The 27,240-nt window shown below is 35.9% G+C and overlaps 1 protein-coding gene across 2 annotated transcripts in view; it reads right to left on the bottom strand.

The window, feature by feature from the left end:
- Positions 1-1,454: 1,454 nt before the first annotated feature.
- The window catches only part of LOC127951405 (receptor-type tyrosine-protein phosphatase mu), a 142,864-nt gene continuing 117,078 nt past the window's right edge, over positions 1,455-27,240 (bottom strand). For both annotated transcript variants that reach the window (XM_052549280.1, XM_052549279.1), the window contains 12 exons: positions 26,725-26,761; positions 20,404-20,501; positions 12,955-13,071; positions 12,331-12,485; positions 11,324-11,459; positions 9,826-9,975; positions 8,407-8,580; positions 7,356-7,487; positions 5,619-5,744; positions 4,466-4,629; positions 3,500-3,635; positions 1,455-2,458 (listed from right to left, as the gene is read on the bottom strand). In XM_052549280.1, coding sequence (XP_052405240.1) covers positions 2,405-2,458; positions 3,500-3,635; positions 4,466-4,629; positions 5,619-5,744; positions 7,356-7,487; positions 8,407-8,580; positions 9,826-9,975; positions 11,324-11,459; positions 12,331-12,485; positions 12,955-13,071; positions 20,404-20,501; positions 26,725-26,761 — 1,479 coding nt within the window. In that variant the 3' untranslated portion in view covers positions 1,455-2,404. The remainder of the gene's footprint in view (positions 2,459-3,499; positions 3,636-4,465; positions 4,630-5,618; positions 5,745-7,355; positions 7,488-8,406; positions 8,581-9,825; positions 9,976-11,323; positions 11,460-12,330; positions 12,486-12,954; positions 13,072-20,403; positions 20,502-26,724; positions 26,762-27,240) is intronic.

Raw genomic sequence — 27,240 nt, 5'->3', positions numbered from 1 at the left:
TCAGACTTTTTTTGTAATTCTGGCCTTTCTCTCTCGCAATTCTGACTTTTTTAGACAAAATTCTGACTCTTTTTCTCACAATTATGACTTTGTTTCTCTCGCAATTATGACTTTTTTTCTCTCGCAATTATGACTTTTTTTCCCTCGCAATTCTGACTTTTTTTCTCTCGCAATTCTGACTTTTTTTCTCTCGCAATTCTGACTTTGTTTCTCTCGCAATTCTGACTTTTTTTCTCTCGCAATTCTGACTTTTTTTCTCTCGCAATTATGACTTTTTTTCTCTCGCAATTATGACTTTTTTTTTCTTGCAATTATGACTTTTTTTCTCTCGCAATTATGACTTTTTCCTCACAATTCTGACTTTTTTCTTAAAATTCTGACTTTTCTCGCAATTCAGACTTTTTTTGTAATTCTGGCCTTTCTCTCTCGCAATTCTGACTTTTTTTAGTCAAAATTCTGACTTTTTTCCCCCTGCAATTCTAACTTTTTTAGACAAAATTCTGACTCTATTTCTCACAATTCTGACTTTTTTTCCCTAGACTTTTTCACAAATTTTTCACTTTTTTTTTTGACAAAATTCAGAGTTTATCTTGTAATTCAGACTTTTTCTTGCAATTTCTTCTTCTCTCTTGCAATTCTGACTTTTTTTTACATAATTCTGCCTTTTTCTCGCAATTCTGCCTTTTCTTTCACAATTCTGACTTTCAAACTGTGAGTTTATTTCTCAGAATAGCAAGTTTTATCTCTCACAATTCTGAAAAAAGTCAGATTTATTAGATTAAAAGTCACAATTACCTTTTTTATTATTATGTCGGAAACAGCTTCCATATATATCCCATTAAACCATGTTGCAAAAATCACGAGAACTTAACTCTTAAATGTTCTCTGAAACAAGTAACATTTAAGCACTTTAGACAAACACCCGAATGAAATGTTACAGAAATGAAACATTTCATGAGAAACTGAATAAATAATATTTTTATGGTAATATTGAGCACATTATTAAAGACCAGGTCATTCTGAATCAACGTTCTATTATTGTTACTGGAAGAATTACAGTTTATTTCTTCCTTAGTGTTTTTGTCTGGTTTTCCCGTACTAATATCTAACATTTTCTTAAATCAAGATATATTAAAATAATAAAAAATAAATAAATAAATGCAAGTAAACTTAAATTATTTTGCCAGTGGGGTCAGAAAATAACTCAAAAAGTAAAAAAAATAAAAAATTCTTCCAGACCCCATGGGGAAATATTTACTCTTATATAATAAATCCGCTTAATTTTAATACATTTTTCAGAAATTACGACTTTTATCTTAAGTCATCTGTGCATTGAATAGTTGTGTTTACATTAATGTTTTACTGTAACAAATTATTTAACATTGTGCATTAATGTTAACGGAACAATTTTTGATATTAATGCAATTTTTATAAATCCACAATAACACTTTACGTAAAGCCTTTATATACCTTTAATGCTTTATAAAAGTGTTTTTAATGCACTGATTATGGAATGCATTTAATGATCCCATGATTATAATTATAAGCACAGTTATAATGCATTATAACACTTATCTATTCATTGTTACACCTTTAGAAAGTATAATGTATTAAAACACACAACAAATATCACGATGCAGTTCTGGTTACAGTTATTTATGAATGCATTACAACATACATTATGAATACCTTTATAATGCACAATCCATAAAGACTTCAAGTAAAGTGTTACTGATTTCACCCTGGGTCAGATTTCCAACACGGACAGTTAAAGAAGTTCATATACATATATACACACAGTGAGTTATTAGCAAGCAGACGTTTGTTGATCCATTCAGTATATTTGATCATGTACAATATGAAGTCAAGAACCAGTACAAGATGATTGTCCTGAATAAATATCACAGCACACCTCCAATATTTACAGTATAAACAAACAATATTAAAAACACCATAAAAGCAAAGGAGCGGATGCGTGAAGAGCGAGCGATGACGAGCTTTGGATCGATGATGATGATGATGATGAAGATCACGGCTGTGACCTCATTCCTCCGAATCTTATGAGATTTCACACGTTACACAATTTACACCAAAACACACTTGTGTCTCATTCAACAACCAATCGGGTTTAAACATCAGGAGCGTTTCAGCCAATCACAGCAGACTCGCCTCATTAATATTCAAATGAGGCTCATTAATGTATTCATGAGGATCTGGTCGTGCAAATGTTGTGAATTCCTTCAGTTGAAAAGACTCTGTTACAACACCGATGAAGCATCAGGGAAAAGAGACGCCAGGCTGCTCTTCACAGGCTTGATGCATCCAGACAGAAGAAGCTTCACTGTAAAGATATACGAGCGACACACACACACACACACACACACACAGGTGTATGGTCGGTCCGTCAGCCTGAGTTCAGATACTCCAGAGCCACTTCATAGCAGAACTTGTACTGATCCTGCAGAAGACAGAACAAGACTCAGCTACACACTCTACACACAGCAAGGGGTTAATTATATAATAAACAAAAAGAAAACCGATAGAAGAGAAATAGAATAGAACAAACTACTGTTAGCTGCCTTTTTTGCTTTTTGTTTAATATATAATAACAAAAAAGAAAACAAACAGATAGAATACAAAAAGAATATAGAAGCTAGTGTTAGTTTCTTTTAATTCTATAGTTTTTGTTAATATTTTAAATGAGTTTTTAGAATTTGAATAATAATTGTGTTAATATTATTCAAATATTCATAATATTATTCAATAATATTCACAAATATTATTATTATTGTTTGTTGTCTTTTTATTGTTTTTCTTTGTTTCTTTCATTTTAAAATATTTCTGTATAGCTGTTATACATTTTTATTCCAGTTTTTAGTTATTTAGGTACATCAAGTTGAATTAAGTTAAAATTGTATTACTTATTTATTTATTTTTAGTTTATTATCTATCATTATAATCTGTTATAATTTTTTTTTACTTCAGTTTTTGCTTTAGTTATTTTGGTACATCAAGATTTTAAACGTTATTTTCCCTTCTATTCATAATAAGGAGCTTGAAATGTTCTTCACAGCGATACCATAGAACCGTTTTAGTTCCACAAAGAACCATTCAGTCAAAGAACCATCTCTTTCTTACCTTTTTACAATCTGAAGAACCTTTTTTCACCGCAAAAAAATAAAATAAATAATTTTGTTTCTTCAGATGTTAAAGTTTCTGTATGGAAACATTAAGACAAAAAGGTTCTTCATGGCACCATGAAGCACCTTTATTTTTAACAATTTGTCTGTATAGTTTTTATACATTTTTATTTTAGTTTTAGTTTTGTACATCAAGTTATTTAGTTAAAATTTGATTAATATTAAAAATGTTTATTTTTTTCCATAATTTTTATTTTTTATTTTGCATTTGCATCCTTTGCAGATTCTGTTCTAGTTTTTCAAAGCTAGGTTTATTTCTGAGTCGTTGTGTGGTGTTAGTCAGTGATGAGCCTCAGTACCAGCAGATCCACCATGTTGGGCTTGTTGTTCCTCAGGGTTTTGACGGCGTGAAACACGTCGACCGAGCGCTGATGACGCAGCATTTCACTCACGATGCTGATGGCACAAAACATCCCGCTGCGACCGCCGCCGTTCCTGACACAACCACAGAAAACACGCTTCACATCAAGACATAATATGCATTCTTTAATGCAGTTCGAAGGATTTCATTATGTATGTTAGAATGTTTTTTTTTTCTAATTGAAGTAAAATGCATAAAATTTTACATATTCTTTTACATATAAAATACTTTCCATGTGTTTTACTGAATTATACTTTTTTAAGGCAAAACAATGAATAAACAAGAAGTAGAATGTATTATAACCATTTTAAATGTATTAAAACTATGGTTATAATTAAATGTGAGATCATAGAATGCATTATAAAGCCATAATTTATGCATTTAAATACTTTTATAATGCATTATTTATGAAGACTTCAAGAAAAGTATTAGTTTTTTGTTTAATAAATCCATAAAATAAATACAATAAATAATGAATAATGTCAGTTTTAAAAATCACTGTATATTTTTTTGCTGAGAAATAAAAATATATCAAATTGTATTGTTAAACTAATACTAGTACTGGAATCATTTGATATTTCGGTGGATTGTTTCTCCTCTGCAGATGTGTGTATCTGATGTAGTGTGAGCAGCTGTGGTGCAGTGAGAGTGTTTGGCCACTAGATGGGAGTGTTTCTCTTCTCTTCACATCACACTCGCAGCAGCCAATCACAGGCCTTCTGATGATCATCGATCTGTTTCCTGCTGTGATCGGAGAGGATTATGGGATTGTGGGAGGAGTCTGATGCACCTGTGTGCTCCACTGATATTACTAATCATTCCGAAAATGTACCATGGTAACCATAATGTTCATTCTAGAAAAGCTGAGTGTGTGTGTGAGTGTGTGTGTGTGTGAGATACTCACAGGCAGTGCACTACGGTGCGTCCCTCTCCTCCGTCGTACTCCTCCTGCCATTTGTCCACCTGATGGATGAGTTTGAGGAAGGAGCGTTTGGAGACGGGTGTGTCGCGGTACATCGGCCAGCCCAGAAACTGGAACTGCTGCACCATCCTGTACCCGTCCTGCGGCTGCCACACACACACACACACACACACACACACACACACACACACACACACACACACACACACACCATCTCAGAATTAAAACTTCCCAACTCAAACTGGCTACAGTCATCATGTATGTGTGTGTGTGTGTGTGTGTGTGTGTGTTGTCATGGCGGGTTGTTCTGAGGTCAGGGTCGGGTCGAGGTCACAGAGGTCACTGGTTAATTCTGCGTCAGGTTCAGATGAAGTCACAGGTGACCATTCTGATCGTTTAAGGAGATTATGTGAGTGTGTGTGTGTGTGTGTGTGTGTGTGGCTGCTAGAGACAGTGCTGTGCCATTTCCAGGTGGATTTGGTTTTACACTGATTTAGTCCGATTCATTAATTTTATATGAAACACCTGGTTTTCTGTTTTCAGTCCATAAAGACCCAAATAAACAGAGAAAATAATCCGTTGAAATCATTCGTTCATAAATGATTTTTATTTGCTGCATCAGGGTTTCTCAGCTGGTGTTTGGGAAAGTTAATAATGAATTAAAACATAAAATATATAAAAGAAAACAAATCATTTTAAAATACAAATAATCAAAATAAAATAATTTAAATAACCAAAATGTAAATATTACAACAAATACACCATTTTAAAATAAGTGAGTTTTCTAAAATAATAATTTAATGATTTAATAAAAGAAATGCATAAAAATTCAAATTAAAATTAAAAAAATAAAATTAAAATAAATTATTTTAAAATTAAAATAATCAAGTCACAACTAAAATCAAATTAAATAATAAAAATATAAAATGTAATTACATAATTAGAAAATGCTTACATAAAATATAACATTAAATAAATATTTAAAATTATATATTTAAAAGCAAATTATATTATAAAATATAAAAATTAATAATATATATATTTTAAAATTAATAATATATATATTTTAAAATGAATAATATAAATAATAAACATTTAAAAATAAAAAATAAAATATTAATAAAAATAAACACACCCGTGCAGCGTTGTAGATGCGGAAGATCCTGCTGATGATGTCCTCCTCCAGATCCGCCGACACAAACTCCACCTGCAGCGGCCCGTGACGATGAACACCGTTCTCCGGCCAGTACTGCGGACACAGCTGCACACACACACACACACACACACACACACACACACACACACACACACCAGTGTAAGCCCTTTGATTGTGTTACACAGAGAGTCAAACACTCAAAAGGAAATAAACTTGCAAACTGAAGCGGAAACCCAGAATCTCTCCAACAGCGTAAACGCTATGAAATATTTACTGACAGACATTCTCTCTCTCTCTCTCTGTGTGTGTGTGTGTGTGTTTATTATCCATTCAAATCTCCCATCATCCTCTATTTGACAGCCTCGCTCTCCACCGGCTGCCACTGTTGTGTTTTTGTGAAAGAATACGTGATGAAAAAGAGTTTACTCAGCGTCTGAAGTGTGTGTGTGTTTCTATGTGTGTGTGTGTGTAAAAAGATCCACTTCTGCTCATAAACTCACTCAAAACCCTGTAAACACTCTCACAGATGAACAACTGACAGAAACGACTCGTGTTCACAAGTTTGATTCCTTTCAGTGAATCACTTACCGTCTGTTTCAAGAATCAAAGCTTAGATTTAAATGTCCCCCCCCACCCATGTATTTAAATGCTTAGTATGAATATCAGCAGGGAAATGTTGTTGTTTATGACTATGTGTTGTTATCTAGGTGCATATAAATAGAAATATGTTTCGTCCTTGTCGTGTTCAGACAGAGATGATTCAGTGGAGTCACTCAATTAAGCTTCAGCAGAAAAAGAAGTTGGCTAGATTGATCCATGTCAGTGAATCACTTCAAACTGAGTTTTACTGAACTGATTCAAAACTCAGATTCAAATTATTCAAAACCTGTGTTCTTCAGTGTTCATCTATCAGTGTCTCTCTGTTGTCATCAGTAAAATATGGAGTGCCACAAGGATCCGTCCTAGGCCCTCTGCTATTTTCAATATACATGTTGCCCCTTGGTAATATTATTAGAAAATACGGAATTAGTTTCCACTGTTATGCTGATGATACTCAGTTATATATCTCAACGAGACCAGATGAAACTTCCCAATTATCTAAGCTAACAGAGTGTGTTAAAAATGTAAAAGATTGGATGACAAATAATTTTCTCCAATTAAATTCAGATAAGACAGAGATATTAATTATTGGACCAAAAAACACTCCACAGAATCTTGTAGATTTCAATCTGCAACTAGACGGATGTACTGTTACTTCCTCTACAGTCAGAAATCTGGGTGTTATATTAGACAGCAATTTGTCTTTTGAAAATCATATTTCCCATGTTACAAAAACTGCATTCTTCCATCTTAGAAACATTGCCAAGCTACGAAACATTTTACCTGTTTCTGATGCAGAAAAGCTAGTTCATGCATTCATGACCTCTAGACTGGACTATCAGCAGGTAAATGTTGGCAGTTATGACTGTGTTATATTGGTGCATATAAATTAAAATGATTGCATATGACTGTTCATTCAGTGATGATCTGTAGTTACTGTAGTTAACTTGTTAAATGTGTGTGTGTGTGTGTGTTTGCAGAGGTTTGAGCTTCTTTGATGGGGTTTTTTCTGACAGTGCCTAAGGCTGTCACCCCCACAGACATACACACTCGAATCTCAATCACCGACACACACATGCAGCCTCACATACACACACACACACACACTGGTCTGACCTGCGCTGGATCCACGTCGTTCAGCATCACTATAGATGTGCAGTGATAGTCCAGAACCAGACGCCAGAAGTCCTTCACTGTGTTTGGCAAAGGATGCTGGGTAACGATGAACGCAGACGGCTGCTTGTAGCTCTGGAGAGATGAAGAACACGAGACAGTCTTCATCAAATTATACAAAGAGTATTTATGATAAAACACATTTAGAGTTTAGGACTCAGTCTCATGTGAGTGAGCATCGTATGTCTCTTCACTAAAGTTCTTGTTTAAGGGCCCTTGAAGGAATTCTGTCACATTACTTTTTTCATTTGTTGTCCTTCCAAAAATAAATAAATAAAAAATAAAATTTCTGTTTCATTTAATTCTATTTTTGTTTTTTCTGAGCAAAAAAATTAATATCATACATTTTACCCTGATTTACAGAAGAGACCCACTAAAATGTCATTCAGTGCAACAATCTTGTCAGGCATATTTACAACAAAATCAATTTATGACATTTAAAGACAAATTACTTTTACCCCAAATACTAATTAGTTGGTATGTTACTTTTATTGTTTTATTTTTAATTCACCACTATCCTAGGTTTTGCTCATTTGTCAGTAAGATTTTTTTACTTATTTAAAACAATCAAATTTAATATGCACAGGTCAGAATAAGCATGTTGTTTGAATTTGTACATAAATATAAGTTTTACATTTTATTCTCCAAAAACTTATTTGAAACCTTAAACACTTTTGTAGACACTTTCCTTACATTTAATGTGCTTTCTATGGACATAAAATCACTTTTGTACATTTATTTTGAAGTGGACATCTTAATGTCTTTGACCCGTGTGTATATATGTGCATGCATTATAAATTACAAAATGTTTATACATAATGTTAGCACTATATTACAATATCAGAAGAGGATCATGCATCTGTATTCAAACAATGAGAATCTGAGGTTAAATGTATACGTTCACAAAAATCATGACATTTTCCTCATGCAAAATCAAATTTTTGCAATCCTATTAATTTAGTGGAGACAGAAGGAGCAAGGTGCGGTGTCGTACGTCCATGAGCGCGGCGTTGATGTAGTTGCTGCTCTCTCCGTCGATGGTGATGAGGAAGGGCAGGCAGCGGTCCGGAGGAAGAACATCCATGCAGCGGTTCTTCTCATGATTCCTCGGCAGCAGAGCGATGCTACAGTCCTCCACACGCAGCGTCGGAGTCACCATGTTCAGCGTCTGCAACACCACACACTGACATTATTAACATCTTAAATAATTACAGCTGATATAATAAACATAGACAGCATTCATACTTAAACCTCACATTTTAGAAGTGAAACCAGCCACTGAAACACTGCAGGAAATGATGCTCTGCTTCAGTATTTCTGTCTTGTTTTACAGTATGAATATCTATATATTCTTACTAGTCCTGTCAAACCATTAATTGCATAAAAAATGTAAGTTTTTTTTTTACATAATATATGTGTGCGTTGTTTATTTATTATGTATAAACGTATAAATACATACTGTACACATACATTATTTAGAAAATATTTACATGCCTATTTATATTCATATAATTTATATTTAATAAATAAGCATAAACATTTTTTCTGAAATATATACATGCATGATTCATAGCAGTGAATGAAGAGGTATCATATTGATCACAAGTGCAGTATGGAGTACCTCAAGGCTCAGTACTAGGGCCACTACTCTTCACGCTTTATATGTTATCCTTGGGAGATATCATCAGGAAACATGGTGTTAGCTTTCACTGTTATGCTGATGATACATTTAGTTGCAATATGCAAAACGACTTAAGATAATAATCAAAATTATTTTAGTATTTGCTCATTAATCTGCCAGTGAGGTCAGAAAAATATTTTTTCAAATTTTTCACTAACATTTGTTCTTGTTTTAAGCATAAACTCACATTCATTATTTTTAATTAATAAATTTTATAACATTATATGTATCTATTCATCTTTACACCTATATGTAAAAAGTATAATATAAAAAATATAAAATTAAAACATGACAATCAAACCATTAAATTATGATGCATTTTAACTTTGGTTACAGTTATTTATGAAAAAGATATGAATACCATTATTACGCATTATACATAAAGACTGTAAAGTGTTACTGATATTTGAACTGGAAAACAAGTACAAACAAGACAAAGGAGTAGTTTTGATTTTTCTATGTCTGTGAAAGCAGCAGAAGAGATGAAGAACGGTTCAGTGCTTGAAACAGATGAACAAGTCTCCAATACTGGCCTAATCAAATCAATGCTGATAATGTCTTTGAAACGTCCCGATAACTGAAATATTCTGCAGCTCTGATATTCAATACAACGCTCATATTTTTCCGTTTTTCACTGCAGCACTTTGTAAATCAAATCAAACACAGAAAGCGTTTCCTATCTTCAGCTCTGAAAGCCTTTATTAACAATCAAGCGTCTCGATCACGTCTCACCCTGAACTCCTCTTTGATTGGACTGGAGTTGGTCTGAGGATCCAATCGGTTCATGTCGTAGTAAACAGAGCGAAGCTGATTGGCTGGGATTGTGGTGTCGCCGCAGAGACACGCCTCCAAGATGGCGTCATGAATGAAGACATACTGCTCCTGACAAACACAAGAGACAAGATCCAGCACGACTGAAGACTATCAAACCATGACATATTAAAGACATTGATAATGTTCAGAAATATTTATATTTCAAATAAATGCTGTTCTTCTATTCATCTGTGAATCCTGAAAATTAAAATGCATCACAGTTTCCACAAAAATATTGTGCAGCACAACTTTTTTCAAAATTGATAATAATCAGAAATGTTTCTTGAATCATCAGAATGATTTCTGAAGATCATGTGACACTGAAGACTGGAGGAATGATGCTGAAAATACAGCGGAGCATCACAGAAATACATTACACTTTAACACAGATTCACACAGAAAGCAGATGTATGGGATTGTAATAATATTTCACATTTTACTGTATTTTTGACCAAATAAATGCAGCTGTGGAGAGCAGTGGAGACTCTTTGAGCAGTACAGTGGTCATTGCCGTATAATGAATCAGCTGTAGTTTTCCACAGAAGTAAATGCTTGATTTCATCCGTGGCTGTGCCGCTTTTCTCTCTTCATCTGCTTTGTATTCATGGAATTTGTCAGCGTTGCAAATGCAGATGCCGCTGTGATTGCACTCATTTGTTTCACGAGAGACTTTGACGGCGTAAAACAGAAAGAACATCAAACTGTATTAGCAGCGAGTCATCATGCGTGATGCGACGAGCGTTTGATGGAAATCACTGCTGAAGTGACATTTCCGCAGCATCTTGGCCTGTCGCTTTGACTAGATGGTGAGGATGGGGTCAGTGCTTCTCTGATTAGGCATCTGGCGTGACCTCTGACCTTTCCGGTGGTGCGTCCAATCAGAATGCAGCCTAAAAAGCATGCAATCAGCAGCGGAGCTCTAATGAGTGTGTGTCGCCCAGAATGATTAGTGACGGTTCAAACACGCGTGTGAAAAGGTAACGTGTGCCCGTCGGGCGTCAAATTGTGCCAAAACACCTGCGAGCTAAACACACACACACACACACACACACACACACACTGTCTGAAGGTCACTGAACTTCTGCAGGGTGAATCAGGCTTCTCAAATACCATTGCAGACATCATCTCTGAAGCATTTGTTCATTAAACGCAGCGATGCAGTCGAGAGAAACGACAGCAGATGCTGCAGAAACCCATCAGGAGCGTAGAAACTCAAACGCATTACAGCTCTTAAAACAGCTGCATCGGGCTGATCGAGTGTTTCTGAGACGCTCACAGGTCAGTATGTGTCCCTGCAGCACAGAAGCAGTCAGAAGCAGCACAGATATGTTTGTAGTAATAACCAAAAATACATTACTCTATTCACTCTTTTGTGTGTCAGGGCTTGTTCAGAGGTCAAAGGTGAGGGAAGGAGTACCTCGGTCTGGACCATGTTGACTCTGCGAGATCGCAGCTCTCTCACACAGTTATAGATGTCGACGACTCCTTCCCGCTCCGCCATGTCCAGCATGATGTCAATCACGATGAAGCAGCCCGTTCGCCCCGCCCCCGCACTGTGAGTGACCAATCACAACACAGATTCAGATCGACAGATAAAACCACAGGAATAAAACCACAATCACACTAATGGTTTAAATTTATTTGTTAATCGGAATTACTATAATAATGAGCTTCTGTTTAGTAAAAGAAAAAAATCTCTCTTAAAATCATAATTACAATTTTTATGTACGTATTGATTTGAGTTCTAACTTTTAAAGTAGTTCCAACTTCTCTCACTTGATTGTAATGTCAAAATATAAAAAACAGAATGGTAGCACAAAATAAATAGATATAAATAAAGTTTGGAAGGATTAAGATTTTTTATGCTTTCAGGAGAAGTTTGTATCTCAGAAGTGTTTTTATTGTTTCTTTTTAAATATTTGTATTGTTTCAAAGAATAAAGTAATAATAAAAAAGGTAATTGTGAATTTTGCTCTCACAATTCTGACTTTAAGTGGGAACAATTTTTTTTTTTAAATGTCACAATTACCTTTTTTATTTTTTGGAATAATAATGTTTTTATTTATTTTTTATACACAATATTACACACAAACACACATACAATTTAAACACACATTTAATTTATTTAAAAAGTTTGAATGATAGTGCTGATATATTAATAACAGCAACCTCTGTTCAGTCTTATAACATTGAGTGTTTCATAATGTGCTTTAATTATACTTTAACATTTTTAATAAACATGGATTGGAAAAGTATCATGGATCTATTTTATAATAATAATAATAATAATAATGATAATAAAACTTCGTTATTATATTGATAGATGTAGCTTCTCAAAATGTATGAATAAAAAGTGATAAAAAGTTAAAATAACACCAAATGAAGTCAGACAGTAAAGTCTCAGTATGTGGTGTGGTCGGGTACCTGCAGTGGACCACAATGGGTCCAGCATTGGTGGGTGATTTGGTTTTGACCCTCCGCACGAATCCTAGCAGACCTGTGGCATGATACGGAACGCCGTGATCCGGCCAACCGGTGAAATGAAACTGACTGATCTCACGGATCTCGTGAGCTCCTCGCTGTGGAACAGACAGAGACGTCCTCATCAGATCTGAGCTTTACTAATGAACACAAACTTCATCATCACACATTTACACACTCTGTATCTGCTGACCAAAACCTACCAAAACTACAACAGCTAGTGAAGAGCTTTTCATTTTCAGCTCCGAATTGATCAAAGTAGTCCACATTTATCAAACCTACATATTTCTTTCTAACAAAACCACATCAAAACATTTAAAAAAACAAATTACATAAAGTTTCACTTTCAGTTGAAAAAAGTGAAACGTTTTTCACAACAACAGGCATATTCATGCTTATCAATTAAATTCAGTCCAAAAGTGTGTGTGAAGGCTAAATATATTTGACAAAAGTTTTTGACACTATTATAACTCCATAGATCATTTTCCAGAATTGTTTTTGACACTAATTGTACTCCATACATCAAAATGACCCGAACACAAAAAGGTGAAACATTTGTCTCCTCACCTTCTCCACCGCAAATGTTCTGATGACGTACTCAGACAGAAGCTGCGTCTCGATCAGCGTCACCTTGATGTCTCTGTAGATCTCGGTGTCATCTGGCCAGTATTTACAGCACTTCACCTGAAACACACACACACACACACACACACACACACACCTTCATCAGAGGAGCACAGTTCACAACTTCAGGAAGCAGCTGTTTTACTATTTCTGCAACTGATGTCATACACAAATTATAATTCAAAATGCATTGAATAAAAATTACACAAATATATGTATTTTTCTGCAACAGAATAAAAAATAAAAATTGCAATTTGGACTGTCCTTTCCTCAGAATTCTGGGAACATTTAGCTTTGAACAATTCTGTTTTAATATTATTATTATTATTATTATTATTATTATTATTATTTATTTATTTATTTATTTATTTTCACCATGGAATAATAAAAAAAAGATAACTGCAAATTTCTAACTCACAATTCAGAATTTTATATCTCACAATTTGTATTATATATATTATATAATTATATTGCTTATTATATTAAACTGACTGTTGCATATTGTATAACTTAATTTTTTTTTTTTTACAAAAATGAATTTGAAGTTGGTTAAATTAATTTGGTGAAGTAAAAAAAAGTCAACTAATTATATATATTTTTTTAGTTTTTCAGACAAAAAAAAAAAGTATTTGTTGGTTTAATTTCAGTCAGACCTGTCAAGTATCCCGTTTTGGCCGGGAAAGTCACGTATTTTACCCTTCTTTCCCGCCGTCCTCCCGTATTAGTATTTTCCCGTAAATCTCCCGTATTTATTTTTTTTTATTTTAACCTGCGTTATTAATAAAATAATAATAATAAAAACATTCCCAATCTGAGCTCTGTCACTAGTCTCGCGATAACTCCCACCTGTAGTAGCCTGTCGCGAGGGGTGTGTGAGGTCAGATGACATGAGTTATAACGCGGGAAAAACAACAACAACAAAAGAAAAAACCGAGACGGATGATGGATGCTACGATAAAGAGTGAAGGCACACCTGCCAAAAAACCAAAACCCATGTGTAAATACCAGGATAAATGGGACAGCGAATTTACTTTTTTAAAGAATGCATAGTCTGCAACAAATTTGTACAACAACTCACTAAAAGAGTAAAAGAAAAGTTATGTGAAATAAAAAGAAAAACTGTAAAAGAAAAGCAATATGAAATGAAAAGAATGTGTGGAATGAAAATAAAATGTAAATGTAAAGACAAGCAATGTTAAATTAACAGAAAATATGCAAATAAGCCTTTAAATAAATGCTCTTCATATATACCCTTTTGTGTTTTCATTTGGGCTATAACACCTGTCTTAAAATGTAAGGGATACTGGAGCTTTGTTGGGGTGGTGGGACTGCTCGCGGTGGGCGCCGGAAAATTTCCCTTATTTTCAAATTCAAAACTTGACAGGTATGATTTCAGTTGAGTAGCTTAACTAACAATTATTGATCCAACAAATCAAGTGTATCTTACAGTGTACAGTAAATGTGTGATCTTTCTGAGGAGTACATGCTGCTGTGGAGATGAAGAGCATCTCTCGCTCGTCTCAATATCAGAATCACGTCTGTCGAAGCCCGTCGTGTCTGACCTTTCAAATGTCACCTGATCACATTAAATTAACCCTTCAGCTGCAGAGAGCAGGTCAGGTGCTCCTGATTAACACAGGTATTGATGGAGAAACTTCAGATCAATGTGTCATGAGGATAATTCTCCATATATTCAACAGCATTAACACCCATTGATTCGGTTTCTCAAGCGCTTCAGATCAGCATCTGTCACCACAAATAAACCTCTATCAATACCTTCATGTTTCTGAAAAACAATCATAGCATTTTCATTTAATGACTCTGAAATGTCAAGAGATGTAAGAATCAAATAAAAGCCAAGCAGATATTTTTACACCTTCAATTGATGTGAGTCACACATCTTAATCACTTTTTTATAAAGAGTTTTTAACAAATTCTAAAAAGTACTTTTACTAAGAAGTGTTGTAGGTAATTACATTAATATAATTAAAATTAAATGCAACATTTTTATATATTTGGATATATAAATAATTATTTGGTCCTTTGTCTATTAATATTCTACAATATTCTACATTTTACAACTTTAATGTGAATTCACACACCTTAAACATTTTTTTTTTTTTTTATAAAAAATGATAATGATAGCTGTAGATATTTATAATTTAGGTTATTTTTCTCGGTGCTTCTTTAATATAAACAAACCTAGAATAAATTGCTCAAAATACAAAACGGGCTATTTTTAAAAGAGACATTTTAAAGGGTTCTTTACAAACAAATTGTGTCATTCATAAATAATTTAATAAATAAATACCCAAAAATTAAGGCAGTCTACATAACTTTAAAAGTTATGATCACTTATTTGGTGCTTTCTTAATAGAAAAATGATCTAGGGCCACCCCTGGTTAATAAACATGGACAAACTTAATTATTCATCTTTAAAACATCTGTCAGCCAATCAGAATCCAGAATTCAGCAATGCACTGCTATAAGGCGGCTCCAGAAGGATGTTCCTGAGGCGTCTGTGACGATGTTATTCACACATTAATGTTGTCATTCACACATTACGCTCCGCTAAATGAGTTCTGCACTTCCTGATGTGACACGATACCCGACCTCACACGTCTGACACTCACAGAGAATCAGTTCAGCTCTAACTCCATTACACTTCTCACGCAACGCAAATAAAACCTCATTATGTGGCAATATAATCCAGTCAGAGGAGAATCAGAAGTATTAGAACAGCAGCTCTAATAACTCTCAGCCTGCAGCCGCACACTCTTTCCAATCCAATACAGCACGAATAAACATAAGCACAGCGTATATGACAACATGATTACAAAATCCACTTTACAGTAGGACGGAGAGAGAGAGAGAGAGAGAGGGAGAGGAAACACAGAGACACTTGTTTCTTTTCCCAGCATTGCAACGAGTGCAGAAATTCAATTGTCTCCAGCATCATTAAAGCCGGAATGTGATTGGAGACAGGAGACGGAGACACACGAGAGCGTCCCGCTGAGACCAGTCTCCAAACAACTCCATCTCAGAGTCCTCCTCCGGGATCAGATGACAGAAAAATCATCAGATCATTTCAACAATTAAGAATCTGTGTGTGTATGTGTGTGAGAAACAGAGAGAGAGAGTCTGGGTGTGTGTGTGTGTGTGTGTGTGCATGGTTAATGAGGACACACGTCTGTATAATGACTTGGGGACTACAATATAAACATGGTTTATGAGGTTTACACTTCCTGTGTCTCCATAAACCATCACTCGAAAAACATACTAAAGGTTTGGATTGATGGAATTATAAATAGAAGGATGGATGGATAGAATGATAAACGATCGAAGGATGGAATGAAAAATGGAATGATAAATGATGTAAAAATGTATGGAAGGAATGATAAACAATAGAAAGATGGATGGAATGATAAATGATGGAAAGATGGAAGGAATAATAAACAATGGAAGGGTTGATGGAAGAATGGATAGATGGATGGATGGATAAATGAATGGATGGAATGATGGATAGTTGGAACGATAAATGATGAAAAAATGGATGGATGGAATGATAATAGAAGGATGGAAGGAACGATAAATGATTGAAAGATGGAAGGAACAATAAACAACGGAAGGGTTGATGGAATGAATGGATGGATGGATGGATAAATGAATGCATGGAAAGATGGATGGAACGATAAACAATGGTAAGACGGATGTAATGAAATGATGGAAAGGTAGATGTATGGAAGGATGGAATGATAAATGATGGAAGGATGGATGGAATGATAAATGATAAAAGGATGGAAGATGGAAGGATGGAATGATAAACAATGGATAGTTGGAACGACAAATGATGTAAAAATGGAAGGATGGGATGATAAACAATGGAAGGATGGATGGAAGAATGGATGAAAGGATGGATGGATTGAAGGGTTATTAATGTATGGATAGATAGAATGATAAACAATGAATGGAACAATTAATTATAAATAGATAAATGGATGCAATTTTGTGTGTTTTGTCTCCAGCAAAAATGTCCTCCATCAGGATACACACCTCTCTCCCTCTCTCTCTCTCTCTCTCTCTCTCTCTCTCTCTCTCCCTCCCTCTCTTTCACACACACACACCATCTCTCTCTCTCTCCCTCTCTCTCTCTCTCTCACACACACCATCTCTCTCTCCCTCTCTCTCTTTCACACACACACATCATCTCTCTCTCTCTCTCTCTCTCTCTCCCTCCCTCTCTCTCTCTCTCTCTCCCTCCCTCTCTCTCTCCCTATCTCTCTCTCTCTCTCTCCCTCCCTCTCTCTCTCTCTCTCCCTATCTCTCTCTCTCTCTCTCTCCCTCCCTCTCTCTCTCTCTCTCTCTCTCCCTCTCTCTCTTTCACACACACACCACCTCTCTCTCTCTCTCTCTCTCTCCCTCCCTCTCTTTTTCAAACACACACACCATCTCTCTCTCTCTCTCTCTCTCTCCCTCCCTCTCTCTCTCTCTCTCTCTCTCTCTCCCTCTCTCTCTCTCTCTCTCTCTCTCTCTCCCTCCCTCTCTGTAGGATTGGTCTGATCTGCTGTGAATCTCCCAGAAGTCCAGAGCAGAGTGTGGCAGCAGATGGGCGTCAGTGGAGCGCGGCGGTGGGTTTATGGGTCTCTGTGGGGAAGCAGCGGCGCTCAAACCCACATTAGATCAGCTTCATAAAACAGAGCGGCTCAGACCGGCACATCTGGAGATCCAGGACTGATCACACTCTGTTCAAACACGGCCTGATCAGCATGATGCCAGCACAAATTTTAGGAGTCTATGAGCCTCTATAAATCTATCATTTAAGAACAAATGATTAAATCAAATTATACATTACATTACATTACATTTATTAATTTAGCAGACGCTTTTATCCAAAGCGACTTAAAAATGAGGACAGCGGAAGCAATCAAAAACAACAAAAAGAGCAAAGCAATATAAGTGCTATAAAAAGTTTCAGGTTAACAGTACACGTCTCAAAATATTTGAAAGGTAGTTACATTTTTTTTTTTAGAATAGATTTAGAATACTGAGTGTTAAAGTTAGAGGGTCAAATAAAGATGGAAGAGATGTGTTTTAAGCCGATTCTTGAAGATGTCTAAGGACTCAGTCCACCAGGAGGAACATTTAATTTAAAAGTCCGTAAAAGTGACTTTGTTCTTCTTTGGGATGGCACAATCAAGCAACAGTCATTTCATGCATTTCATAATTTTTATTTTATGCGAGCAGCTATTGGAAGCCAGAGCAAATTGATAAACAGAGGTGTGACGTGTATTCTTTTTGGTTCATTAAAACTTAATCTTGCTGCCGCGTTCTGAATTAATTGTAAAGGTTTGATAGAATTGTCTGGAAGACCTGCCAAGAGAGCATTGCAATAGTCCAGCCACAGAACAAGAGCTTGAACAAGGAGTTGTGCAGCATGTTCCCAAAGAAAGGGCTTGATCTTCTTGATGTTGAATAAAGCAGGTCTGCAGGATCGGACAGTTTTAGCAATGTGGTCTGAGAAAGTCAGCTGATCATCAATCATAACTCCAAGGCTTCTAGCTGTTTTTGAAGGAGTTATGGTTGATGTGCCTAACTTGATGGTGAAATTGTGATGAAACGATGGGTTTGCTGGAATCACAAGCAGTTCTGTCTTGGCAAGGTTGAGTTGAAGGTGATGGTCCATCATCCAGGAAGAAATGTCTGTTAGACAAGCTGAGATGTGAATAGCTACCGTCGGATCATCAGGATGGAATGAGAGGTAGAGTTGAGTGTCATCAGCATAGCAGTGGTATAAAAAGCCATGTTTCTGAATGACAGAACCTAATGATGCCATGTAGACAGAGAAGAGAAGTGGTCCAAGAACTGAGCCCTGAGGCACCCCAGTAGTTAGATGTTGTGACTTGGACACCTCACCTCTCCAAGATACTTTGAAGAACCTCTCTGATAGGTAAGACTCAAACCATTGAAGTGTGGTTCCTGAGATGCCCTTTGTCAGTAGGGTTGATAGGAGGATCTGGTGATTAACTGTGTCAAAAGCAGCGGACAGATCAAGCAGGATAAGTACTGAAGATTTGGATTCCGCTCTTGCCTTCCGTTTTAGAGAACTAATCTCAAATTACAAGACTTTTATATAACTGTCATGATTAAATTTATTCAGTCTTAATGCATTTTTAGCTCTACTTTTAAACACATTGAACTTTAATGGTAATTTAATGAATCAGAGTGCTAATGACTGTAATTAAATGAGCTGATTTCAGTGCTCTTCCGTTGTGAAACTCATTCACAGCATTTAATAAACAAATGTTTTTTTATTTAAAAGAGAACTGATTGCAGGAAACCTCCAGATTGACAGCTGTTCTTCAGCAGCGACTCTTAAATATCACTTGTATAAAGCACGGTTCTGTTATTACAGTCAGCGTTTGTCCGTCTGTCTGTCTGTGGATTGGGAGGTTTGTGCTCTTCTGTCTGATAATGAGCTTCATTGATCAGTTTCTGGCCACTTCACATTGATGAAGCCCAGAATGCATCATTTACTCAGGAAGTGATCCTGCGGGAGTCGATCTCACACACTCATCTGAACTTCAGACACTGCACACACACACACACACACACACACACAACCCCCCCCCCCCCCCCACGCTCACTTTTTACACTTAGGAACCAATAACAGATTATATTCTGTATAATGAAAATGAACCTTATTGAAGATCATTAAGCACTGGCATTAATTTTTATGACAATTAAAAATGCTGTAAGTGACTTAATTTTCCAAATCACTCATAAAATGTCACTACTACTGACAGGGAAATTTTTCAATATTAATTTATTCATGAATTCATAATTTAGTGCAGAAAGAATCAGCTTGTTCATGAATCCTCACCAATATCTTGGGGAACAATATGTTTTTATGAAACGTAGTGCAGTAAAATTTGCAACTTTATGCTTCATGATGTAGTAAAATTTTCCCAAAATAAAAATACACCACATCTTTTTTTTCAACTGCTTACACACAAAATCTTTAAGATTATAGCAAAGGTGTTTGCAAATGTTTGCTTTTGAAATGTGTTTGTGATTTTGGAAGAGATGCGAGGCATTTTGCATTTTGTGTGCAATTCTTGGATTTGTGAGTAAAGTTTTCAAAATGTGTTAGCAGTACAGATACTTTTTACTGTACTTCAAACATCTAAAAAAACGTTGCTACTGTACACCACACAGGTCACTGAGCTGAGCTGATCTGAATAATGCCTGAGCTTGACATGATTCATTGCATATAGAAGTCCTTGTGGATTGGCGTGACTGTGAATGTAACTCAGAGATGATGCTGTGTTTTTGTGAGTCTCTCGGTGAACAGATGATGCAGATGTTCACACAAACACACACTTTCACACTCACCCTGCCAACTTCCACCAGGTTGGTCACCATGACGATGGTTGCCGTGTTCTCCTGCCACACCATCCTCCAGAAGTCGATCGCAGTCTCCTGCATCGGTCCTGCAGACACAAAACACTCCGCTTACTGAACAACCTTTGAGGAGTTACTCCATCATGGAAACAACTCATCTGAATTAATATCGTTTTTAATCAAGTGCAGACTCTCTCTCTCTTTCTCACATACATACACACACACAGACACAAATACCCCCCCCCCCCCTTCTCACACACACACACACACACACACACACAGACTCCCTTTCTGTCTGTCTCTCTCTCTCTCTCTCTCTCTCTCTCTCTCACCCACACACACACAAATACCCCCCCCCTCTCTCACACACACACACACACACACACACACACACACACACACACAATACCCCCCCCCTCTCTCTCTCTCACACACACACACACACACAAATACCCCCCCCCCCATCACACACACACACACACAAATACCCCCCCCCTCTCTCTCACACACACACACACACACACACACAAATACCCCCCCTCTCTCTCTCACACACACACACACACAAATACCCCCCCCCCACACACACACACAAACACACTTTTTTTCTGTGAATTGTGAGGACTCTCCATAGACTTCTATTACATTTATATTGATAAAATGATATTTTCTATCCCCTAAACATACTCTTTACAGAAACATGTTTGCATTCTTACACTTTCAGATAAACATAATTTACTATTTTTTATCATTTTTGTTCACTTTTTTTTGGAACGACACGAGGACGAGTAAATGATGATGCACATGTTGAAACAGTGATTCATACAATGTAAGTCAATTGCTACTAGTTTTTGAGAATTAAAAAATCATAAGGAACACGAATACGAATTCGAAAACGAATACCTGTGGCTTCTGACGATATATTGAGGTCTTATGAAGTGAAACAATCAGTTTGTGCAAGAAACTGAACATTATGTAGAAAGTGAGCTGATGAAGACTAGTTTGTTTACTTTATATGCTTTAGACATGTTAAACATCTGCATTTCACATCATTATTGGCTGCTTTAAAGTATAACTGCGGATATGTTACAATAATGTGGTAAAAAAAATTCTTGCACTTGCAAAATAAGTTTCTTGCACAGACTAATCATTTTGCTTCATAAGACCTCAATATATCGTCCGGAGCCACATGATTAATTTTGAGTGGCCCGATAGGATTTTTCACTTGGAGGAATGGTTTCCATTATTTTTATATCCATTCAATTTTTCTTATCGGATAAAAACTTTATCCTACTCAAGTGTTTGAGTTTTAGACGTTTTATGTGCATTTTTAGTATTTATGTATTTACATTTACATTTAGTAGACTCTTTTATCCAAAGTGGCTATATGTATATGTATATACGTATTTATGTATGTGTTTTTTATTTTTTATAAAGAGATTCAGAATAGAGATTGCTAGTATTTTTTTAATGCTATATTCCAAAATGCATATAAAAATAGATGGATAGAAACATAACTATTGTTAGGAACGTTACAATCTACTTGACAAGCTCCATGAAACCCAAACATGAAGACCAGAGCTGATTTTTGAGAAACTGTACGACAGTATGTTGAAGAGGTTTGAAACACGTGTTTCTCAGCGTCTCGATGGCTCGGATGTCTTCTCTCGCTCCCACGAGTCTCAGGGGACACTGGGATGATCGCAGGCGAGCAGGACATCTGCTGAGTGGGTTTGTAAAGCCTGTCAGACACACACTCTCATCTTCAACATTTACTGTCTGCACACACACACACACACACACACACACACGTGACGAGAGACGAGAGCGGCAGAGATGTTTCCAGAAACTGTAGCTTCTGCTTCACATGAGCAAATGATCTCCAACAGAAGCTGCTCAGGATCCTTCACCATCAGAGCCAGCATCAGCATTTTCTTACTTGAAACATAACAAACATGAACTGAAATTGAACTATTTTTAAGTAGTTGCCAAAACTAAAATTGCTAAAAAAAAAAGTATATATAAAAAAAACCTTTTGGAAATTAATAATAAATATTTTTGTATTCTTTATTCAAATATAACTTGCCATTTTTGTAATTTTTGTAAAATTTACTATACATTTGTGGGTGAAAGTTTCTACACATTTTTAAGCGGAATAAAATGACAAAACACAACAAAATTACTAAAACTAAATTTAAGTGAAAACAGAAAATATAAAAACCGAATTCAAAATATTACCAAAAAACTAAATACGAAATATTAATATTTTCCAAATTATTTTTACATGTCAAACAGGACATTAGTTTGTCTTCGCAACAGTTGTATCTATTTAAGTATGCATCACAAGTATTATTTAAATAAGCATGATTTAAAAAGAAAAAGTGGTTAAACTACCAATGACAAATATCAATTTAAGTTAATCTAATTGTTACTAATTAACTTTTTCACAAGACTAGAATGTTATTTATTTAAACCAAGACATTACAGATTTAATAATCCTCAATCCTCACCACCAACTGAATAACTAACATCAGTCAACTATTACAACTTTACACATATGCACTACCTCACATATATTCATATATTCTAATACCATTTTTTAAAATCATCTCTAAAATGCCAACAATCCTACAGTCCAGCTCTAACCCGATAAACGGGAAGAATACATTTTATAATATTAATGTCTCTGAAACAATGTGAAACATGCTATTAAGTAAATGAATAAAATTAATGAATAAAAAAAGAAGTCAATTATAGCAAAATCTGAGTTAAAATCAATTGCATGAACTACTTTCAAACATGCATGAACATACATGAAAAAAAAAACCAAGCTAAAATAAGAGCTGATATTATTGTATTTTAATATTGGCCACATCAGACTGAAGCCAGTAACTAAAAGCACTACTGTGAAGCAGTAACAGCAGGACGCTGTTTATTCGTGAAACCACAGCAAACGCTTGATGACGGTCGAGCTCAAAGTCAAGAGCAGCGCTTCCCGACGCGCGCCTGTGCTTCATATTCCCAAAATATCTTCTACTGCACATTCCCAGCAAAACAAATGTGCTACTAAAACTTATTGGAAAAGTTTCAGCAAAAAAAGAGAGAAAACAAGAGGAAACTTTATGCTGAAGTCTGAAGATTCTGCCAAAACGGGGTAAAAACTGCACACACATCCCGTATCACACACTTCAGCTGTCAAGAGCTGCTGACAGTCATTTCTAGAAACCCACCATTTCTCATCTGATGTGTGTGTGTGTGTGTGCTGCTGAAATCTCCTATAACAGCATAATATAAAGCACACTGATAGACACAAAGTCTCTGCGTGCTCATTAATATTACATGTTTGCAACACACACACACACACACACTGCAGTGTCGTTAACCTGCTTTAACTATAACCAGTCATTAAACATCAAATTAGAGCAATAAAACCATAGGACACTGCTGCTCAACCTGCTGAGACTGTCAGTGTGTTGTTATGTGGTTGCTAAGGTGTTCTGGATGGTTGCTAGGGTTGTGTTATTGTATCTGTTCCCTCAGTAATGTATCAGATCTGAATCGATCATGTCTGGATCAGAGGTGTATCACATTACTATCAGCACTAGCACTAGTGAGGAGTGACTTCACTAACCACACTAATGAACGAGCGAGAGGCTTTCCTTCACTGATCTAATAACTGAGAGTCCAGAGCTGCACTTACTGCCAGAGTGTGTGTGTGTGTGTGTGTGTGTCATATCAGGACACAACTCTGTATAATGACATGGGTATGACACAGGTATTACAAGGAGAGGGTGACTTATGAGGACATAACCCATGTCCCCATTTTTCAAAACACTTATAAATCATACAGAATGAGTTTTAAATAAATTTATCAAAACTTAATTTTTGATCAGTAATATGCATTGCTAAGGACTTCATCTGAACAACTTTAAAGATGATTTTCTCAATATTTAGATTTTTTTGCTCCCTCAGATTCCAGATTTTCTAATATTTGTATCTCAGACAAATATTGTCCTCCGAACAAACCACACATCAATGGAGAGATGATTTATTCAGCTTCAGATGATGCATAAATCTTAATAAAAAAACATGCTAAACAGAATAAATGCCAGTTTAGCATGTGCTGGTTTTAACAGACACTTTTAATGCATGAACCAAGCATTCTGATTTAGACACTACTGATTTTAATAATTTCCTATTCTTGATGGATCTTTCGGTTAATATTTTCAGCTGAAAAAATATTAATAAGCTGAACTCTTCCTCCTGCAGCAGAAGAGGAAGCTTTTCTTCTCATTGGCTAAAGTGATGGTCTTTTATCTGGTCAGATCTCTCGACAGTGACAGTCTTCATACATTATTCTCTTACAAGCGCACAGAGGTAAAAATCTCCCATCAGCCCTGTGTTTCTCCCGGTGCGTCTCACACCTCGACCCCAGGGCTCCGTCTCAGGACCGCTTCTGTTCCCACGCTTCACTCCTGTCTGTCTGTCTCTCGTGTCAAGCTCAGAGAGAAGACGATGAATTATGTATTGAGTGTCAGACTCTCAGAGAATCCTGATGCTGACCGTCCTGGAGTCCAGCTCCTGTCCACTCAAAAACCCATCCTGAAGTCCTTTATGAAATCAGTCTGAAGCCCTGCATTCGTTAAAGCTGTTACTGCCTCACATTCAAAGATGCAACACATTTAATGATGGAGTGACAGAGAGACAGAGGGAATTAGAGAAGAGGAAGACGAGGGAACGCCTCGGGCAGCACAGATGAAACCTCAGGCGATGAAGAACCTGAGAGCCACTGAGAGATCTGCTCGAAGCTACAAATCTATCTATCTATCTATCTATCTATCTATCTATCTATCTATACATTTAATCATTTAGTAGACACTTTTATCCAAAGTGACTTACAAATGAATATATGCAAATCATCATATTTTCATGATTTCTGAAGATCATGTGACACTGGAGACTGGAGGAATGATGCTGAAAATACAGCTGTGCATCACAGAAATACATTACACTTTAACACAGATTCACACAGAAAACAGATGTTTAAATGAAAATAATATTACTTACAAATTTACTGCATTTTTGATCAAATAAATGCAGCCTTGGTGAGCAGAAGAGCACTTGAACAAATAAAATGTTTTTTTTTATGCTTTAGATTATATTTAAATAAATTAAAATCATAAGTCTCAAAATATCTAAATGTATAGTTCAAATATTAAATAAAATATAGTCAATAATCTAAAAATCGCATTATACATCTTAAAAATGCATAGCAGATTTTGTCTGTAAAACAATTGTGGCAGTAAAGCCCTTTGAAGATATTTGAGACACTGGAAGAAAGTGTGATGGATGTTTTAGTATGCAGAGAAACCTCGTGCACGTGTGTGTGTGTGTGTGTGTGTGTCTAAGTGTGTTTTAATTGAGACACGGAGGAGAGCAGCATGCAATGCTCTAATAAACAGGTAATTATGCAACTCCCCACACCACACAAGCAGATTGTGACGGCATCAGAGACCTCACACACACACACCCATGTACACACACACACCCATGTACACACACACACACACACACACACACACCTGCGAGCACGTCTCTTCTGCCACCGCTGGCCCTCGGCAGGCCAGATTAGACGAGTGACAAACACACTTCTGTTAATCCATTTATTTAATATGCCACCCGTGTGCCACCCATCGCAGCCAGACCTGATTAATCGCTCAGGAGACCTGAAGGCCAGCGCAACACACACACACACACACACACACACACACACACACACACACACACACACACACACACACACACACACACACACTCAATCTAACAAAATAAGACCCAGAGGAATCTGGGCATCTGCCTACACACACAGTCACACACACACGCACATGCACACACGCACACAAATAAATAAGATATATTTCTATAAACATTGATTAAACATTTGAATTTTTTTGCCATAATTTTCTGAAATATTATCACATATTAAAAGTTTTATTTGTAATGATTTTATATTAAAATTAATCATATATATTAACGATATATAAACTTCAATAATCAATCATTTGAAAATAAATAAATAAAGGTTCATAAAATATTAACACATTAAAATACAGAGAATAAAATTAATAATGTACACACACACACACATATACATATATAATACATACATCTTTTATAATAATCTTAATAATTCTAATGATAAAAAATTATATTAAAATGAATCAAAATAATTCTATTTAACCCTGCTGCACGCACACACACACACACGCACGCACGCACACACACACATTGAAGAAATGATCAGGCTCTTACCTTGTGTAGCGATGTAGTGATTCGGCCGGTGATATCCCTGAAAGACAGACAGACATCATTACGTTATATTAAGCCACAATTCCAAAAACCGATACCTCTAAAAGAATAGATACTCAATACCAAGTTGATACCACAGGAAAAAAATAGCAAAAATACTTAAACATGAACTCTTTTATAAAAAATTACAAAAACACAACATTTGTGGCACTTGGTCTTCAAATAACACACATGCGCGCACAAACACACACACACACACACACACACAAACACAAACACACACAAATGATCTGTTCTTATCATCTGATCGTGGGTGTATCTCTCTATTAGTTTTATTGGATCTTAGTGCTGCGTTTGACACAATTGACCACAACATTCTTCTGCATAGACTTGAACACTTTGTTGGCATCAGTGGAAGTGCATTAGCATGGTTTAAATCGTACTTATATGACCGCCATCAGTTCGTAGCAGTGAATGAAGATGTATCATATCGATCACAAGTGCAGTATGGAGTACCTC

The sequence above is a fragment of the Carassius gibelio genome, chromosome B2 (assembly GCF_023724105.1).
Source record: "Carassius gibelio isolate Cgi1373 ecotype wild population from Czech Republic chromosome B2, carGib1.2-hapl.c, whole genome shotgun sequence".
Taxonomy (NCBI): Eukaryota; Metazoa; Chordata; class Actinopteri; order Cypriniformes; family Cyprinidae; genus Carassius; species Carassius gibelio.
This window is presented reverse-complemented; position numbering and strand designations above follow the sequence as displayed.